Source organism: Myotis davidii, unplaced genomic scaffold (assembly GCF_000327345.1).
Source record: "Myotis davidii unplaced genomic scaffold, ASM32734v1 scaffold509, whole genome shotgun sequence".
In the NCBI taxonomy this organism is placed as follows: domain Eukaryota; kingdom Metazoa; phylum Chordata; class Mammalia; order Chiroptera; family Vespertilionidae; genus Myotis; species Myotis davidii.
The window spans coordinates 806,468-819,232 of record NW_006382996.1 but is presented as its reverse complement, the minus strand read 5'-3'; the positions used below and the strand labels follow the sequence as shown (position 1 = coordinate 819,232).

The 12,765-nt window shown below is 49.1% G+C and overlaps 2 protein-coding genes across 4 annotated transcripts in view; one reads left to right on the top strand and one right to left on the bottom strand.

Moving 5' to 3' along the window:
- The window catches only part of STAT2 (signal transducer and activator of transcription 2), a 36,897-nt gene extending 26,943 nt beyond the window's left edge, over positions 1–9,954 (top strand). Inside the window, exons 9-24 of the mRNA XM_006777875.2 lie at positions 2,969–3,127; positions 3,226–3,318; positions 3,539–3,598; positions 4,030–4,050; positions 4,276–4,369; positions 4,515–4,562; positions 4,643–4,726; positions 4,885–4,983; positions 5,083–5,218; positions 5,320–5,372; positions 5,491–5,585; positions 6,155–6,291; positions 6,459–6,641; positions 6,833–6,890; positions 8,129–8,442; positions 8,738–9,954. Of these exons, the coding sequence (XP_006777938.1) occupies positions 2,969–3,127; positions 3,226–3,318; positions 3,539–3,598; positions 4,030–4,050; positions 4,276–4,369; positions 4,515–4,562; positions 4,643–4,726; positions 4,885–4,983; positions 5,083–5,218; positions 5,320–5,372; positions 5,491–5,585; positions 6,155–6,291; positions 6,459–6,641; positions 6,833–6,890; positions 8,129–8,442; positions 8,738–8,877 (1,774 nt within the window). The 3' untranslated portion in view covers positions 8,878–9,954. The remainder of the gene's footprint in view (positions 1–2,968; positions 3,128–3,225; positions 3,319–3,538; positions 3,599–4,029; positions 4,051–4,275; positions 4,370–4,514; positions 4,563–4,642; positions 4,727–4,884; positions 4,984–5,082; positions 5,219–5,319; positions 5,373–5,490; positions 5,586–6,154; positions 6,292–6,458; positions 6,642–6,832; positions 6,891–8,128; positions 8,443–8,737) is intronic.
- A 1,243-nt stretch (positions 9,955–11,197) lies between these two features.
- The window catches only part of IL23A (interleukin 23 subunit alpha), a 3,681-nt gene continuing 2,113 nt past the window's right edge, over positions 11,198–12,765 (bottom strand). For all 3 annotated transcript variants that reach the window (XM_006777874.2, XM_015557422.1, XM_015557423.1), the window contains 3 exons: positions 12,617–12,724; positions 11,770–11,916; positions 11,198–11,657 (listed from right to left, as the gene is read on the bottom strand). In XM_006777874.2, coding sequence (XP_006777937.1) covers positions 11,496–11,657; positions 11,770–11,916; positions 12,617–12,724 — 417 coding nt within the window. In that variant the 3' untranslated portion in view covers positions 11,198–11,495. The remainder of the gene's footprint in view (positions 11,658–11,769; positions 11,917–12,616; positions 12,725–12,765) is intronic.

The following is a 12,765-nucleotide window of genomic DNA, read 5'->3' as shown; positions in this document are numbered from 1 at the left end:
TGATTCTCTCATATATATAGTGTGTCTCTCTCTCTCTCTCCTTCTCCCTTCCTCTCTGAAATAAATAAAAAATATATTTTAAAAAATTGAATCATACCATTCATACTATTTTGAGACATATAGGCTTGTTTTTCTTCTTTTTAACTTTGCAGTATATTATAATATTTACCCACTAGAGACCTGATGCACAAAATTCATGCTAGAGTAGACCTTCCTTCGCCCAGCTGCCGGCACCAGCTTCCCTCTGGCACTTGGGACCCAGGTTTCCCTCGCAGCCCCTCACAGCCTCGGCCGGCCCTCTCCATCCTGGCTTTGTAGGGACAGTCAGCCAGAAGGATGTCCAGATGGTCATTCTGCTGTTTGGTCTAATTAGCATATTAGCTCTTTATTATATAGGATGTTACTTCCAATGGCTACATTATTGTTCTCTTTATGGAGGTAACATAATTTAATTAATGAACTATTCTTTTTGGACATGTAGGTTGTTTTTAATTTCTTGCTATTTTTCTAGTAAACTTTTTATTTTATATTAATTTTTATAATATATTTTAAAATTTATTTCAGAGAAGAAGGGAAAGGGAGAGAGAGATAGAAACATAATGATGAGAGAGAATCATTCATTAACTGCCTCTTGCATACCCCCTATTGGAGATTGAGCCAGCAACCTGGGAATGTGCCCTGAATGGAATCAAACCTGGGACCCTCCAGTCCTCAGGCCAACACTCTATCCACTGGGCCAAACAAGTCAGGGCTGGAGCACTCACACTGACCTGGATCAATTTATTTTTTTTAAGTATATTTTTATTGATTTCAGAGAGGAAGGGAGAGAGAGATAAAAAAAATCAATGAAGAGAGGGAATCATTGATCGGCTGCCTCCTGCATGCCCACTACTGGGGATCGAGCCCACAACCCGGGCATGTGCCCTTGACTGGAATTGAACCCAGGACTCCCCAGTCCATAGGCCACTGAGCCAAACCAGCTAGGACTCGTTGTATTTTTTTTTTAATATTTTTATCTTTGTAGTACATTTATTTGTTTGTGGGTTTTTGTTTTGTTTTTGTCAATCCTCACCTGAGGATATTTTTCCATTGATTTTTTTTTTTTAAGAGAGAGTGGGAGAGGGAGAGACAAAAGGAAACAGTGTGAGAGAGACATATCGGTGGGCTGTCTCCCGCACCTGAGGCCGGGTATTGAGCCTGCAACTGAGGTACATGCCCTTGACCTGAATCAAACCCTTCAATCTGCAGGCCGATGCTCTATCCACTGAGCCAAACTGGCTAGGGCAAGAGTACATTTATTAAATCTGAGGACAGTGAAACAAGGAAAGGCCTGGGCTAGAAGAAGCAACAGAAGACAGCCTAGGCAGGGCTGCTTTGGCTCTAGAAACGTTATGAGAAAGAAGTGAGCAAAGGCAGAGCTGCTGTCAGCTCATTGGAGAGTCAGAGAAAAGGGGGCCTTGAGGACAGGTTCAAGGGTTAGCCCTGGATGAGCTACCACGGCCTGTTGCTCCCCTGGCTGCAAGTCTCATGGGGTTCCTTAGAGTTTAGGAGATACGTGCCTGTGAGGAAAGAAGACAGGTAAGGGAAAGGAGCCAGCATGCTCCCAGGAATGAGAGCTTGTCTTGTTTCACTGTTTTTTAATAAAAAGAGGTATTGCTTTTTCTGATTACAAATACAGTGTATACCAATTGAAAAAATTTCAGACACCGTAAAAGAGTAAAGAATGCCCGGCCGGGTGTGGCTCAGCGGTTAAGCACCAACCCAGGAACCAGGAGGTCACCGGTTCAATTCCTGGTCAGGGCACATGCCCAGGTTGTGGGCTCAGTCCCCAGTCAGGGGGCATGCAAGAGGCAGCCAATAAATGATTCTCTCTCATCATTGAAGTTTCTACCTCTCTCCCTCTCTCTCCCTCCGTCTCTGAAATCAATAAAAACATATTAAACATAATAATAATTTAAAAAATAAAAGAGAAAAGAAAGAAATTAACCATCTGTTTAATATAATCATACAGAAGTAGGTACCCTCTGTTTATGCTTTTGCATACTTTTTCCAGATTTCCCCTTTGCCTATACAAAAAATACATCTATTTTAAGCAGAAGTCAAATCATATCTATACTATCTTGTAATTTTTTAATATTTGTGGACATTTTTCCATGTTAAATATTTGAGCCTATATCATTATATTTAATGGTTGCATAGTATTTCATTACATGTATATGTCATAATTTATATACCGAATAACCGAATGGTTCTAATTTTCTATGACAAATAACAAAGCTATGAATTTCCTGGTACATTTATCTTTGTCCATTTGTCTGATTATTTTCTTAGGATATATCTTAGAAATGGAATACTATAAAATGTATGCACACTTTTTGAGGCTTTTTAAAAAATAGTTTCAAACTACTATCCCAATTTGTTTTCGTATATATAGTATATGATTGTTTTCCTGTCACTACATTGCCTATTATTAGTTTTTTTATAGAGTCAGTAAACTATAGAAGTCAAAAGTATGAACTGTGCAGCCAGACTGCCTTGGATTACATACAATTTTATTCCTTACTAGTTTTATGACCTTGAGCAAGTGGCTTTCGCTAAACTTTTCTGTGCCTCAGTTTTATCAGCTGTAAAATGGGGGTTATAATAGTGTCTACATTAAATAGGGTGGTTGTAAGGATTAAATGCATTCATGTGTGTAACACACTTAAAATCAATAGTATATATCAAACATCATATGAAAGTTAGCTTTATTATGTTCATCTTTTACCAATTTTAATGTGAAAGTGGCTTTGATTTTCATTTCTTGGATTATGAATCATGTTGGATAATCAGTGCTTCCTGGATTCTTTTTCTTTTTTTTGTCCCAATCAGTTTTAATTCTCCACATAGTTAAAGGGGCGCTCTTAGAGCCTGTTTGGGGGCTCCAGGAAACTCATGGATTCTCTCTCCCTTGGGTTCTATCACTCAGGTTCACAGATGGAGCAAAACTAATGTTTCATCTGCGGCAGCTGCTGAAGGAACTGAAGGACTTGAGTCAACTGGTTAGCTATGAGAATGACCCTCTGATCACAGGGGTGGACCTGCAGGAGGCCCAGGTCACAGAATTGCTACAACATCTGCTCCACAGGTTTGGAGGCCACAGAGGGACTTCTAGGGAGGGAAGGAGCAGGGGAGCCATTGTTACAGATGCTGAGCTATACAGTCTCTCCACTTCTCTCTTCCCAGAGCCTTTGTGGTGGAAACCCAGCCTTGCATGCCTCAGACTCCCCATCGACCCCTCATCCTCAGGACTGGGACCAAGTTCACTGTCCGAACACGGTGGGCATTTCAGAACTCATTCCTGATTCCTTTTTCCAGACCTAGCACTGTTCGCTTTCTGGCTTTAAAGATCTTCCCACTCTTGGCTGTTCCTTCTCTCCCCCCCACCCCCCCTCAGTCAATCTACCTCTTCTAATCTCTTCCCTCATCTTTTCCAAACATCTGGTCTGTTCGGAAGTTGAGGTTGACCACTTTCTCCATCCACCTCCCTCCTCCCCAGGCTGCTGGTGAGGCTCCAGGAAGGCAGCGAGTCGCTGACTGCAGAAGTCTTTATTGACAAGTAAGTTGGAGCAGGTGAAAGGTGGGACCAAAGAGGGGCCAGGATGTGGGCTGACGGGGGTGGTAGGGAGAGTGGGGCAGCGGGCAGAGAAGACACCTCCTTTTCCCGAAGGCTCCGGGGCTGTGTTCTTCCCCCCTCCATTCCTACCTCATAGAAATAACAATTCATCCCTTTTGTTGAGCACCTGCTATGTGACATGCAGCTTGTCAAATATTCATTTAATAGTCTAGAAACCCTATGCGTTAGCTGTTATCAATGCTCCATTCAGATGAGAAAACAAGCTCAGTGAGATGATGTGTCTTGAAGGCCACATAACTAGTGAGCTGCAGACTTGGGTTTGAACTTAGGTCTGTCTGATCCCAAAGACCACATTCCTAATTTCTATGCTGTTTTGCTTCCCAGTGACTTTATTTTATTTTATTTCTTTTCAGGAATCCTCCTCAATCACAAGGGTAGGTACCTGACAAAAAAGCTGCAAACCTTTGTGCATTGCATGAGCTGCACAACCACATGTGGCAGCCCTGAGGGGGGCACAGACAGGAGGAGGCTGATGTGGGTGGCACATACGCAGAGGGAGATGGAGAGGCCTGAAATGAAATGGAGCTTGGTTGTCTTCCTGCTGGATTTTAGAATAACTCTGTTCCTGTCCTTCATATGTTTTCTTCCTCCTGGAATAGCTTCCGGAAGTTCAACATTCTGACCTCAACCCAGAAAACTTTGACCCCCGAGAAAGGGCAGAGTCAGGGCTTAATTTGGGACTTCGGCTATCTGGTAAGAGGCTAGTAGCTTCTGTTTCTAATCCAATGGAATAGGCTGGGGCAAGTGCCCAGGCCTTGGGAAGTCTTGTGGGCAAAACGCATTCCAGGGATGCTGGGTCCCTCCTCTGGCATTCTCTCTCCTTCCCCTCAATTCACAGACTCTGTTGGAGCAACGCTCGGGTGGTTCAGGAAAGGGCAGCAGTAAGGTGAGGCCTGGACAGAGAGAGGGCTGGGGGCAGGAGGGACATGCCCCAGGGCCCTCTGCTCACGGCTCTGGCTGTCCCAGGGTCTGCTGGGTGTGACGGAGGAACTGCACATCATCAGCTTCACGGTCAGATACACCTACCAGGGACTGAAGCAGGAACTGAAAGTGAGTGAAAACGGAGGCGGGCGAGCTGGAGCAGGTTTGGGGGAGGGCACAGGAGGCGTTAACAGAAGCCTCTCAGGTGAAATATTGCCCCTGGCCCCGCCCAAACGTCTGCAGCTAGAACCCTCACAGCCTCCGCTGTGACTCCTGTCTTCTCCCAGGCAGACACCCTCCCTGTGGTGGTTATTTCTAACATGAATCAACTCTCCATCGCCTGGGCCTCGATTCTCTGGTTCAATCTGCTCAGCTCAAACCCTCAGGTAGGAGGTGGGCCAACAGGAGAAGGGTGGTGAGGAGGGGTGGCAGCTTGGTGTGAGGGTGCTGCTCTGAGCCACCCTGCCCTCTTCCCATACCTGCAGAATCAGCAGTTCTTCTCCAGCCCCCCAAAGGCCCCCTGGACCTTACTGGGCCCGGCCCTCAGTTGGCAGTTCTCCTCCTACGTTGGCCGAGGCCTCGACCAGGACCAGCTGAGCATGCTGAAGGACAAGCTGTTTGGTACGGACCTCCTTTCCCGTCAGCCCCGGCCCTCTGTCCTCTCCACCCCAGGAGCCCTGGCCTTGCCTCCTCCCACCAGCTCACGGGCTTTCTGTCCACAGGACAGAACTCGGGGAATGAGGGTGCGCTGTTGTCCTGGGCCGACTTCACTAAGGTAACACCCTCCTCCTGGGCAGCCAGACCTAGCCCGAATCCAAACCCCACCGCTCCCCCAACACTCCTTCCCCACCCCGAGGGCCACTCCATGTCTCCCTGCTTTTCCACTCCTTCAGCGAGAGAGCCCGCCTGGGAAGCTTCCATTCTGGACATGGTTAGACAAAATTCTGGACCTGGTACATGAGCACCTGAAGGATCTCTGGAATGATGGGTAAGACCTTGGTCAGCCACCCTCTCCCTAGACCCCGCTGCCTCTCGAGGCTTGAGTGGGCTCTGTGCGCCCTCGTGTGGCAAATAGGGAGCGAGAGCAAAAACTGGGCCAAGGGCACACCCCCTCACCTTTGCAATAACAGTTAGAGCCGGTGTTTGTCGAGCAGCTATTGTGATCCAGAGCCTCCCGGGTGCATCCATGAATTCTCCCGTGAAACCTACAGCCATGCCGAGTGGGGGGTGTTGCCCCCTCGTGTCGGTGAGGAAACGAGGGCTCAGAGAGAGTAAAGGGGCTGAGTCAGGATTCAAAGCCGGGCTGTCTGAGCCCAAGCCTGTGCTCTTCCCGCCACACCGCCTGCCCATCTGCCCTTTACAAGGCGTTTTCCATCGGCATGGCCTCCTGAATCCTCACCCCTCTTCCGGCCCTGGAGGTGGATGTTGTCAGCGCGAAGTGGCGTGGCCACAGCGGAACAGTCTGTAGTGGCCGCGCCAGGGCAGAAAGCTGGCGCCCCCTCGCTGCCCACGGAGGCGGGAGGCCGGAGGGCCGCTCAGCTGCTGTCTCTGCTCCAGGCGCATCATGGGGTTCGTGAGCCGGAGCCAGGAGCGCAGGCTGCTGAAGAAGACCGTCTCTGGAACCTTCCTGCTGCGCTTCAGCGAGACGTCCGAAGGCGGCATTACCTGCTCCTGGGTGGAACACCAGGATGATGGTCAGCTGCCCCGCGCTGCCGCTCCCACGCCCCTCCTTCCTGCCCCGCTGCCTGTGCTGGGCTTCCCGCTCCGTCCCGACCCCCTCGCAGGTCTGGGCTGGGCAGGCAGAGGGAGCGCCCAGGCCCGGCCTCCTCTCAGTCCTGCCTGTCCCCTCTCCGCCGCCCAGATAAGGTGCTCATCCACTCCGTGAAGCCCTTCACCAAGGACGTGCTGCAGTCGCTCCCGCTGACCAAAATCATCCGCCACTACCAGCTGCTCACCGCGGAGAACATTCCCGAGAACCCGCTGCGCTTCCTCTACCCCCGCACCCCCCGGGATGAAGCTTTCGGGTGCTACTACGAGGACAAAGGTGAGAGGTGCTGACGGACTTCACTGGGAGATGGCGGGCACCCACCAGGCCAACGCCTTCCGGACCAACATGCAGAGACGTGGAGGGATTTGTCCGCGGGACGCTGCTAATTAGGAAGGAGATGTGACTGTCAGGACGTCGGTCTGGATCTCATCACTAACCTCCCCGCCTCTTGTGTGCGTCCCCGACAGTTAACCTCGAGGAGCAAAGGAAGTACCTGACCCGGAAGCTCATCGTGGTCTCTAACAGGTGAGATGGGAACCCTGCGCCACCCCCACCACCCCTTTCTGCCGACATAGTCAACCAGCCTGTCCAGTCCCATCTCCCTGGCCTTCTCTCCTCCTCGCCACACTCTCCAGTCCTCTAGGTTTTTCCGGCTCCTCTACTCTCTCTCTTCTCTATTTTCCTGCTGCCATCCTTCAGCTGTCTCCACAGAGGTTCCCTGATGATAATAGTCATAAGCCCTGATGTTAATGGACATCTGATTGATGCCAAACATGGTACTAGATACTTTTATAACATTTTAAAAAAATTAATCCTGCCCTAGCCAGTTTGGCTCAGTGGATAGAGCATCGGCCTGCAGAACGAAGGGTCCCAGGTTCAATTCCAGTCAAGGGCACATGCCTGGGTTGTGGGCTCGGTCCAATGTGCAGGAGGCAGCCAATCAATGATTCCCTCTCATTATTGTTTCTATCTCTCTCTTCCTCTCTGAAATCAATAAAAATATATTTTTAAAAAATTAATCATTATGAGAATTCATATGAGTAGGTAATAGGAACAGGAATATTTAATGAAAGTTTATTATATACAAGGCACTGGGCTAAAACTTTGTGCTTATTTTCTCACATTGAATTTCCATAAAAGTCCTGTGAGGCAGACACTTATTACTGTCGCCAGCTGAGGAAACGGGTTTAGCATAGTGAAGTGGCATGCTCGAGGTCCATGGCTACGAAATGATCCAGGTCTGTCAGATTCCAAAGCCCTGCTTTTAACCAGCCTCCTGCCTCTCAAATATTATTAGGTATTGTTGTTCCCATTTTACAGATGATAAATCTGAGGCTCAGAGAAGTTAGTTAACTTGCCTAAGGTCACCCAGCTAGTAAATGATAGGATTCAAACTCTGGTAAGCCTGACTGACAGGATTCAGACTCTGCAAAGCCTGTGACCTTTGTTTGTAATTGATTTTAGAGAGAGCTAGGATGGGAGAGAGAAAGAAGAAAAAAACAAACATGGATTAGTTGTTCCACTTATTTATGCATTCACTGGTTGACTCTTGTATATGCCCCATCAGGGATTTGAACCTGCAGCCTTGGCATATCGGGATGATGCTCTAACCGAGTTACCTGGCCAGGGAAGAGCACAGCCTATGCTAAGAGCCCTCTGCTCCTTTACCTTTTTAGACTAGAGAAGTAGTCTCTGCTTGCTCTACCATTCCGACCTCACCTAAACTGCTAAGTACTCCCCTTTGTCTGTATTGGGGTACCCAGACAGGTGGAGGAGCTGCAACAACCGCTGGAGCCTAATCTGGAGCCAGAAGTAGAGCCATTAGACCTACCCCTGGGCCTAGCACCAGGGCAAGAGCTAGGACTAGACCTGGAATTGGAGCCACTGCTAAAGGCAGGGCTGGATCTGGGGCCTGAGCTGGAGCCACTGGAGCCCGAGCTGGAGCTGGAGCCCACACTGGACCTGGGACCAGAACTGAAGCTGGAGCCTCTTCTAGAGCCTGTTTCACAGCCCGTGCCAGAGCCAGAGCCAGATTTGCCCCATGATCTGAGACACTTGAACATTGAGGAGATGGAAAGTAAGTGATGAGATGGGGCTGAGGAAAGGGATGCCCCCCTTTCCCAACTCCCCTCTTCCCCTCTCTCACCAATTACAGAACCCCCCCCACCCCCTGATCTAAGCTCCTCCTGGGAAAGGAGGCTCATTTCCCTTGTGTCCCTTTTACTAGGAAATGGACACACCAACCCCTGCCCTACCTAAGTGCCCCCTCAGGCCTTGCCCAGGCCTCTGCTACCATCTCCCTCACTGTCCTTGCTGGGTTGGGAACTCCTTACCTAAGATCAGGACCTCACTTCTTTCTCTGGACTACCCAGTCTTCAGAAACAACATGAAGATTGAAGAAATCATGCCAAACGGAGACCCACTGTTAGCTGGCCAGAACACCGTGGATGAGGCGTACAACTGCCACCAGAGCCATTTCTTCACAGATGGGCCCTTGACTCCTGACTACTAGGACTATGTTTCCTCTGTTCTTTCCATATCTTTTACCCCATATAACCCCGCATCATAGTGTTGCTCTCCCAGGATGGGAAATCAGGCACGTGCCTCTTCTAAGCTGGGTTAACGGCCTGATTTGAAGTGAGAGGGACATGTGAACCAGAACAGATGTTGGCCATGGCTCTAACTAGGATCCTGGAGGCTGCCTGCTGCACTGGAAGGGGTAGCGGTTTTAGGAACAGGCCAGGACAGTTAGGAGGAGCTTGGAGGGCTCAGAGAAGTTGCTCCTTTCCAGTATGGAAGAATTTCAACTTTCTAATAGCTGGTAAGGCTAACCTGGCGCCCACTAGCGGTGGCCCTCAGGGGGGAACTGACACATGGCAGGACTCCATTTCTCCCTCATGCCCAGGATGACCTTCTCCTTTCTTCTTCCCCTCACTCTTGTCCTAAATTTCCTCTTTTCCTACAGGGACTGAGAGCTTTCTGCCTCAGCCACACTGGGAAGCTCCCCTCTGAAGAGGAAGTAGGAGGTAGACCTCCTCTTCTTACCGATCTCCCTCCGACACCCCCCCACACACCCCCCTACCCCTGCACACACCCCAGAGCCAGGGCTGGGCCTGGAGTTAGAGCCACTGCTAAAGGCAGGGCAGGACCTGGAGCCTTTAGCAGTGGCCACATCCATTCCTCCCCTGGAAGCCGATCCTACCAGCCTAACGTGCCTGTGAAGCTTTGCACAATAACTAATGCTGCCTAGTCTCCACTTCCCCACTGCTTAGGAGACCGGGGATGTCCGCTAGCTGGGGACTCAGGAACTGCTTTTTATAGTACAGATTGGTACGTTTACAGAGGGAGAGAAGCCCTGGGTCTTAGATATTTCTCTATTAAGACGTCATTCCTTTCTTTTGTGCAATATATTGTTTACCTGAAAAGACTGTTTCTATTCCTTGGGCATGGACCTGGGCAGAGATCACGTTCCTGGAACTTAGGACCTTGAAGGTTTTTCATGAGCTCTGGACAACCTCCCACCTTAGCCATTCCCAGGAAACCCCGGGACAACTGCCTTTGCTCTAAGATGTGCTTCTAGTAAACCTGAGATGCAAATGAAAGTGAGGCCTGCTACACGCGGCTATTTCCTGCCTGGTATGCGAGAGCAGCGGCTTTCAACCTTTTTCATCTCATAGCACATAGAAACTAATTACTAAAATTTGGCAGCACACCAAAAAAAAATGTTTTGGCCAATCTGACAGAAAAATAGGTGTAATTTTGATTCATTCATACAGGATGGCTATTGTTGTGTTGGTGGTTGTTATTTTTTTATTTGACAGTCTAAGGAAAAAGAGGTCAGTGCTCCTGAATAAAGTTAGGTGTTGTATGTTTAAAAAATCTGGGGGACACTGGTTGAAAATCGTGTGTTAGAGGAACAGTACTATTGAGAAAGAGTCCCATCTGAGCGGAAGTGGCTAATAAACTCTGTGCTGACCTAGAAACGTTTCCTCTTTGATCTTCTTTCTTTCCCTTCTCCAAAGACGACTGTTCTTGAAAACACCAATAGGCCACGGAGGGCCAAGGTCAGCAAAGCCTGGCGTGTCTTCCACCCACCCCAGGATGCCCCTCTGGTCATGTTTCTTCTTCTTGCCTCCCTGCTTGGAGCAACCTTTCCTGACCCATAGATTGTTCCAGGGGGAAGTAAGCTGTGTATGAGTGTGTGTCAGGGAGGGGGTGTTAGTTATGGAATTAGCCCATTGTTCCTCAGCAGGTTGGTGCCAAATTTTAAACCTGGGTCTGTCTGACTCCAAAGCCCATGTTTCTTGTTGATATTGTGAAGATGGAGAGAGGAAGAGAAATAATCACCAGAACATTTCCATACTTCCTTTCAAAGGTAGTTTGACTCCCTCGGGGTAATCAAACTCCCTTCTGAAGGGGCCCACAGATATCCACTGAGGGAGAATCCCATTCGTTTGGGGGATTTACCTTTATCTTCCTGGAATGCCCTTTCTGCTCAAACAGCTCTGACTTTGGATCCTGCAGTGATCGGGATTCCCATCTTTGGCTAAATACACTCTTGGCCAAGAAAGCAGCGAAGGAGGCACTGGGTCAGGGAGCAAGAGAGGTGTCCCGTTTCCTAATCTCGTCCCCTTGTCATCCCTTTCATCTTACTTAGCCACGCAGGGATTAAAACCAAAAAGATCCCAGTTACTCTATACACCAGGGGGTCAAAAGGAAAGACCCTCTCCACCATAGCCCCAGAGTAGAAGAAGGTTGCATATTATAGTTCCTCATCCCTGTTTTTGCATTTGTTTTCTTTTCCCCAACCAAACCTAGAAATTAGACTTAAATATCCATATAAATAAGTTTATTGAAAAAAGTAAATAAGTCAGTATAAATATAATAAATAATCCTCCCCCTCAAACTGCTGCCAATAGAATAAATAATCCCAAATTTTCCCTTCCCCTCTAATAAATTATTCAACATGTCCTGGGTCCGCATCATAAATCCGCCAGTATTGGTAATGTTTTCAACACATGCAGGTCCCATTAGAATTAATGACTGAGTCACTTGTTGGCTCACAGGTGCCTCAGCCGATAGGTTCATCTTAGCCATGAAGATCTGGAGGCCATCCTTAAGCTATTGGCTTTACGGGCTCAGGGTTGCTGCTCCATGGGCAAAGACCCGGGCAGCCACAGCCACAAAGGCCTGGAGGCTGCGCAGGATCTTAGGGCGGAGAAGGAGCCGCTGCCATGGCTGGCTGGGACTGAGGCTTGGAGTCTGCTCAGGCGCCCAATGGTGCCCCTCAGTCTGAAAGGACACGGGACACAATGAGAGAGGATCCTAGGTCCTTCACCACCACCACCACCACCCTCGTCTGCCAGAGACTACAGGCTGCCATGCTCCAGCCCCTAACGCATACCTGCAAGAGTTGCCTGAGACCCAGTAGAGAGGCGTGAAGCTGGCTCACGGGGCCATCGGGGAGCAGGGAAGGCTCCCCTGTGAAAATATCTGAGCCCAGCAGCTTCTCGTAAAAAACCAGGCCCTGGTGGATCCGTTGCAAGCAAGACTGGGAAGAAAAAGCAGTGACAGAAAATGAGACCCTCTCCCTAGTCCGGTCCCCAAAGACCCCTCCAGTTCTTTGCCTTTCCCAGACCCAGCTGTGAAGATCCTAACCCCTAATGTGATGGTATTAGGAGGTGGGAGGTGAGTAGGTCATGAGGATGGAGCCCTCAGGAATGGCACTGGAGTTTATAAAAGAGACCCAGGGCCGAAACCGGTTTGGCTCAGTGGATAGAGCATCAGCCTGCGGACTGAAAGGTCCCAGGTTCGATTCCGGTCAGGGGCATATACCTTGGTTGCGGGCATATCCCCAGTGGGGAGTGTGCAGGAGGCAGCTGGTCGATGTTTCTCTCTCAGCGATGTTTCTGACTCTCTATCTCTCTCCTTTCCTCTCTGTAAAAACTCAATAAAATATATTTAAAAAAAAAAAAAAAAAAAAGAGACCCAGGGCGCTGCCTCACCACTTCTGAGGTACGATCTGGAAGAGGGCCCTTGCCCAACATGCTGCTACCCTAATCTCTGCGGGTGTGGACCCAGTGACTTTATTTTTCACAGCCTCCAGAACTGTGGAGAGATTTCTGTCCTTTATAAACTGCCCAGTCCATGGTATGTTGAATGGACAAGGACAGATGTGACTTTTACTAATTCACCGTGGCGCCCAGATATGTCTCCACTCCCTTCCTTGTGGCCCAGCCTCATCTTAGCACCTGGCTGTTGTCCCGGAGTCCTTGGGGGTCACAGCCGTCCTCACACTGGATGTGGGGAACATCATTTGTCGTCTCATCTTCCTCTTCTCCTACTTCTCTTGGTAGATCCTGGAATGGAGCAGAAGCATACAGTAAGCACTTTCACACCC